Consider the following 6,935-nt stretch of genomic DNA (forward strand, 5'->3'; position numbering starts at 1 on the left):
AATAAAGGCATACTCAGGGAAAGCACTAAAGGAGGTGAGGTCAAGATAATTGTCTGGAACTAGGTTTTTTCTGCAGCCTACATTTAAGATCAACAGCTTGCTGTGAAAAAGGACAACTTTCTTGTAGACTGCAAGGGCAAAACAGACAACTCCTTCTTCTTACATCTCTATTCAGCTATTCCCAAGTTCATTTCCTTTTGCATCACAGCAGGTGAATCCCTATTCTCACAAGGCAGGGTTTGTAACAGGTTTCCAGTTAACTTGTGTTACCTGGTGTGAAGAGCTGCAGAAGCTGATGCAGACAGCTGAAAAAGCAAGTATTAAGTTCTTTATGGTACTGAAAGAAAAGATGTCAGCAAGCTTTCATAGTGAGGCTTTCTTACCCATCCCAGTTGACATACTGGGTGTTACACTCCATTTTGAGCTTGACCACCTTTTTCTTACCAAAACAGAAACAAACAAAACCAAACCCAACCAACCAAACTAAAGCCAGCCTCATCCTAGAATTTGCTGTTCACTGCTCAGTTAATTGTGCTCCTGCCATCCTCAATGACTGTGCTTTTTTTCTTTGGTTTTTATGATTGTGGTTCCTTCCCTGCTCTTGAACCCCATTGCCCTTTCTCCTTTAAGAGCATCTGGGATCAGTTCCTTGTTCCTGCCTGGATTTTTCATCTTCCACAGGCTGTGACCATGTTTTCATTGCCATTGTAAAAGAGAGAAGAGCTTGCAGTATCCACCACGTAGTATTTAGCGCTGTACTATGAAGAGAAGAAGGTGCTGGTCCCAGAAGCAGTACTGCCACACCATTAGAACAGTACAAGTATATTGCTTCTAATCCTGGATTAAGTTTTATGTCCATTCTTAGCCCGACATAGATCTCCCTATATGATATACAAGCTTCCAACTATATAGTCATAAATAGCAGCTGACCTGATCTAATGCTGCTAATAGTCCTACTTCAGGTGTGAGGCACCTCAGTTGTTCCCTCCCAGCCAACCTTTCTGGGATGCTACTAGAAATGCATATTGCTGGTCTCCTTCATTAGCCTTACATTCTCTTGTTTCCATGTGATAGTTTTGAGTGATGCAACAAAATCTTTTTCCTGTTGCAGAGATGGTGCCAAATGACATTCAGTCTGAACTAAAACACTTGTATGTGGCAGTAGGGGAACTGCTACGACACTTCTGGTCCTGCTTTCCTGTTAACACGCCATTCCTGGAAGAAAAGGTAAGAACTTCCTAATATGGCCCTCGTTACAATGCGGCCAGATCATTGTTTTGGATGACTGTCTTTAACTTGAAGTATAGAACTAATAGACATGCTTTAAATCAGTGCAGCAGTTAGTCATCCCTAGAACTGAAGGTCAGAAAACAATGTAAAATACTACTTTTTTTTTTCAGCAGTTCTTTTGGTACTAGTGATTAAAATCAACCTTATGCCTGATGGTGCCTGTCAGGAGCAGTTGCTGCAAGCTGATTTCAACAGAATGGTCAGCTGCAGATTTCTCATTGCCAGTTTAAAACACACAAAGTAAAGCTCCCCTTCCCCACATTAAGACAGCTCCACAGTGACAGTTACAAGAAGGTTTTCCTTATTCTTCTATCCATTGCAAAAACCACTCATTCATAGCTTCAAAACATACACTGCCTTTTAGAACAAAGGTGCTTTTGAGGAGAGATGTCTGCTGCAACCAGGTACATGACTGTAACTATTTTTCTGTTGCTGTTCTTTCTTTTGACCTCATGTGGATCACAAAGATAAAAATTTGCAGATATGTTGGATTTTGCACTGCAAAACATGGCCTGGAAATTCATGGTACGGTCTTCGCCTGAAGCAAAAACATGGTTTCGTGACTGTTTTCTCTGTAGTATTTACTGACAAAGTAATAATGATCACAGCGGCACACTGTACTTTGTCATATTGCACTCACCTCAAAAATAAGCATGCACTCCAGAATGATTAGACACTGATGTTTTAATAACTTTTCTTCCTCGAACTATACATACTTAAAGTAGACCCCAGGATTAGTTACGAGGTGTTTGCTTGGGGAACAATTTGTTAAAGGAAACGAAACTTCTATGCAAAGTGATTATAATACTGTTTTCTCCCACTTTCAGGTTGTGAAAATGAAGAGCAACTTGGAAAGATTTCAGGTTACAAAGCTCTGCCCATTCCAAGAAAAGATTCGGAGACAGTATTTAAGCACAAATGTAAGGGGAAAATAATCTTTAATTATGTGGGTGCTTATTAATAGTTTGAATCATAGTTATCAGAGGATGGTAGCTTTGTTATTTCTTATCCTAGGGCATTTAAGGTTTTTGTTAACTAGGAAATAGGCAGAGGGAAATCAGATACATGCTTAAGCATGTTTCCTCTCTCTGTATAACTCTGAGTGATACCAGAAACTGTCAAGAACTATAACTTAAAATTGCCCAAGTGAGACAGCAAGAAGCGGAGGTCATGTTTCACTTCTCATTTCCACCATGAAGCAGAACTATAGCAGCTTCAAAACTGTCTCACACCATGTCAGACTTGAACTGGTCTGACTAAATACTGGAGCAGACAGCACAGTCAAGTGTCACTACTTCCCTGTGACCTTCCCAGCTTAGTAGCTATCTGAACTGCTCCCTCTACAGATACTTTGCAATAGAGCTTCAGGTCCTTCCCCTGTTTGGCATACCTCTGTGATTTTAGCAAGATTACTTTGACTGAATAAAAGGAAGACTCCAACAGTATCTAATCAAAGGGAGGGGAGGGGATGTGTTTTCCTGTAGCTGGGACATTTAATTCCCTCTTAATGTTTCAGTTGGTAAGTCATATAGAAGAGATGCTGCAGACGGCCTACAATAAGTTCCATACATGGCAGTCCCGGCGTATGCTGAAGAAGACGTGAAGGTGCATGCTGTACAGGTTTGAGAGCAAAATCTGCAATAGGTGTAGGAGTACAACCTAGCATACGTGCAGATCTTGTAGTTGTTGCAGGAAGACCTGCAAGCTGCGGACTTCTGGAAATGATGCTAACTGAACTTGCACATTTTTGAAAAAGAACTGAGACTAAACTTGAAAACTGGGGAGAAAACCAAGGAAGAACCAAAACAGAAGAGCCGAGGCGCAAAAATATTTAAAGACACTGTTTACTGCAGTTACTCAGGAACTGCTTTTGATTTGCATAAAGAGCTGCTTTCAGAAATAAAAAATTTAAAGAGGGTGTATTAATAAAATCCACTTTTCTGTCTAATTTTTTTTAAGAAGTGTATGGCACAGGGTAGAACTCAAAACCTTTCCTTCACTGGATTCTGACGTTTTACTGAATTCTGTACTTTCTGCAGCAGTTTAAGAATGATATTTTGAAGTACAGCTGAGGCTGGGTTTGCTTCAAACACCTGGGAGAGTGTAGCTGTCGGAAGACAAGTTTTAGCCATGTTTCTCCACCAATTGAAAGCAAGAGGCATTGCACTGAAAGCTGTTTGTGGTTTGGGGTCGCTAAAGGCACATGGGGGCCTGAAATCTTGGATTTTTATGCAGAATTTTTCCAGCCATGGGTTTTGCATGTTTTCCTTTGAGTGCAACTGTGTGCTACTGCAGTTTTGTGGGGTTTTTTTCTTTTTTTAAGGTGGTATTTGTTCTGAGGAGAGAATGCATTTTTAAAAATGAAGTTAAATAAAGTTTCTTACACAATAAGGCATTTATTTTCAATTCTTAGACATTTTTTATTTCTTCTCCTAAATTGTTTTCCTTCACTCTTCCCTTTTGACTGTTACACTATTTTTGGCGAATTGATAATCATTGCAAAGAGAAAAATAAGTTATTTACCCAATGTCCATAGATACTGGGCATCTGTGCCATACTTTATTCCAGATAGAATCAGTTCACAGTTTCAGACCAACATGTCTTGTATTAAGTGTGACTTAAATGCAAAGTGAACCCGTTTTCTATAATATATGCAGTTTAATGACATCCTTGTATTTTGTCGTTTTATCTTGACTGTACTAAAGCCCAGTATGGGCTACAGAACTTTTTTTACTTCTGACTAAATGTGACTGTTAGAGTATAAGGTCCATTTACTACAAAGACAAATCAGAGTGAGAGTATGTATTCAAAGCAAGCACAGCAGTGTTCAGCACGGCAGAAGAAATTCCCCTTAGCCTGCATGATGGCTTTAATACTAGATTTTGCCAGCATTGATATGATGCTAAAACATGGTATTATGATGTTGGGTGGATAACTTGGAAATTCCTACAGATGATGTATTTGTATAATAGCCATGTCTGTGCTTGTTCTGTGCTGCTGCTCCATTTATGCAAGAAGGGGTTTTTTTCTTCAACTGGTGCGTGGAAATCAGCAGCTTCTTTTTAACTTTTTTTTTTAATTATTATTTTTGTATTATGCTAATATTTTGGTAAAAGCTGAGTTTCAGTAAATGTCACTGTCTGCATCAAAGTTCTGTTTGGAAATGTAATGTGTATTGTTAAGCCTAGTTTCTTTGTCTGCTTCTGCAGATAGATACATGATACCTGCTCTGTGATATTAATGTGGTTCTGCTACCAGAAATGACTGGGCTCAACAAGAGTTATTTTTGACAGGGTGAAAATGTCATTAGGAATAAACAGATGTATGTACAGCAATCGGGGGATGAGGTGTATATCTTGTCAAGAGTTACCTCTTGGAATAAACTGTTTTCTAAAATTTAGGTTTAGGGTATGGCTTTATTAAGCCTAATCCTCTTGTAAGTGCAGGCAGCTCCCAGAAAGAAAGGGTAGTTTTGTTCTCCCCCACTCCAAAGCACTTGATCTAGCAATTCTGCAGCTGAATTTCAACTGTTTAGTCAAAGCTGTAACACCTTTCATCATATCAGTGGGCTAGGTTTAAGAAAATACATCTGGCTTATATTCTAACTGTGCCTGAAGCTATGAACAACGCATTTGAGTATGAGACTGCACTGAGACTTCATTTGAAAAAAATCATAGACAGGAGAGTTTTGAATATTCACCTTTGATTTGAATCAGTATTTAGTGTTCCTGGGAAGACTGGGCAAGATGGTCAGCACAGTAGAAGTGTTTCAGTGCATCAGAGGAGCGTTTTACAGTTCAAAGGGCTGTTTATAATCATTATGGGGGATGGTGTTGCAATAGCTTTAAGTTATTATAGGGATATCAGGCTATCAAAATGGACCTTAATTAACAGAACTGGGGCGGGGGGGAAGAGGACTATGATACTAAATTCAAGAGTTTTGCCTAGAGACTGCACAGGCAAGGCTGCTATGCACTTCATATTGCTCTTTCAGGTATTGTGGCAATAAGGCACAGGCCCCTCCTAAAGGGAAGGAGGTAAACTAAATATTCTTCTACATTGTGTTCCCCTTTTCTGCAGCACGGTCCAAAACCCAGATTCATTCCTTAAGTTTTGAAACTGAATCATCATGCATTATATTACTATTGGAATCTTTATACTGACTTGTATTTTTAATGAGAATTCATAAAACTTGTATCATTGGCATTGATCTAAGATTTGTAGAATAAACCCTACTGAATTCTAAAGTGAAGTCTTCTCTAATGCTTAGGCTGTGTTTTCTCATGTTCAATTAAATCCCAAGCAGGCTCCATTCAGGTCTAAATTGAGAGCGCTAGGTATAGCTGTCCCTTCATGCTGGTAGAAGAGGTCAGGAGCAAGAGGGCTACAATACAGTAACTGTCAAATTATTTCATTTTTAGGGGTTGAGAACTTTTTCCGCTGCATAGGGAATCTACACCATTACTAGTGCTACTGTCCTGCTCCTGCTCACACCAGTTTAAGTCTCAAGGGATTAGTACCCTGCTTGTTCCATCTATTGATCCAGCAGCTGTTGGTTCAGGAGAGCTGCACGGGCTGCTTTGTCAGCCATTCAGATCCGAGCTTTGCTAGTAATGGAGAAAGGATGACTTAAAGCAGATACTAGGACCAGTCTGGCTCAGCCTCTGTAGCCTGTGCATTTCAGCAGATGATGATATGTAAATGCACCACAAAAAAGTCTGGGCTGTTTCTCTCCTAACAAAAGCTATATCCAAGTCAAGGACAGAAAGTGACATCTTTCATTGGAGCCATTCCTGCGAGTAGTTTCTTGCATGCTAACAGCATGCATACAGAGTAGCCCTCTAGACTATGTGCTTCAGCTTCCTAATGCAGCAGAGCACTGACAAGGCCCTGCACTTTCCCAGAGGGGTAGACTCTCCCCACTACCCCTGTAAGATGCTTTTTTACAGCCACAACTATTTTGTCCCTTATTTATACTGTAACGAAATCCTTAGAACTTCTTTCATGGGGTACTGTTATTAGCTAGAAAGCTTACCTTATCCTTACTAAAACTGCTGTCGAACAGCTGCTGTATCCAGAAAGTCACTTGTTTAAGCAGAGGAGGCGACAAGAAAGCTTATGATTGTTTTTCAGTGTCCATCCTGTTTCCCTTTCTGAAGGAGAAAAGCCTACCCAAGCAGCCCCGCTATCTGCAGGCAGTGTACCAAGTGTCTGTGGAACCTTTGTACTGCAGCATACTTTCAGTGTGAGAGCCACGATATTCTGAACCTGTCTCCAAGCTCTCCCTTACCTTGCAGCAAGAACTGGAGCTCGATCCAAACACAGTGACTTCAGTTTGAATAGCAATCAGACATCACTGGTGATCTAACACTGATCCTCCATAAACCCTGATAACCAGTGTGAGATGTGCTCCTGCGGTAGAGTTTAAAGCCTGGGGAGCTGTTACATTACCTAACCCAACCTCCTGGATCTTTATCAGGACGTTGCATTTCCCCTCGGCTATCTTTGAACACATCACATCTCCCCAAAAGATATCCAAGTCCTTGTCTGTAACAGTGAGAGCAAGAGCATACACCTCTCTCCTCAATAACATCCTAGATAAAGGGTAGTGTATCCGGGCTCTTTTGGGCTGTCTGACGTGGAAG

At 40.4% G+C, this 6,935-nt stretch overlaps 1 protein-coding gene across 1 annotated transcript in view; it reads left to right on the top strand.

Annotated features, from left to right (window-relative positions):
- GTF2H1 (general transcription factor IIH, polypeptide 1, 62kDa) overlaps window positions 1-3,221 on the top strand; it is an 18,168-nt gene extending 14,947 nt beyond the window's left edge. The window contains exons 12-14 of the mRNA XM_010010920.1: window positions 1,112-1,227; window positions 2,118-2,210; window positions 2,807-3,221. Of these exons, the coding sequence (XP_010009222.1) occupies window positions 1,112-1,227; window positions 2,118-2,210; window positions 2,807-2,893 (296 nt within the window). The 3' untranslated portion in view covers window positions 2,894-3,221. The remainder of the gene's footprint in view (window positions 1-1,111; window positions 1,228-2,117; window positions 2,211-2,806) is intronic.
- The last annotated feature ends 3,714 nt before the right edge of the window (window positions 3,222-6,935 follow it).

Source organism: Nestor notabilis, unplaced genomic scaffold (genome assembly GCF_000696875.1).
Source record: "Nestor notabilis isolate BGI_N333 unplaced genomic scaffold, ASM69687v1 scaffold25973, whole genome shotgun sequence".
Classification (NCBI taxonomy): domain Eukaryota; kingdom Metazoa; phylum Chordata; class Aves; order Psittaciformes; family Psittacidae; genus Nestor; species Nestor notabilis.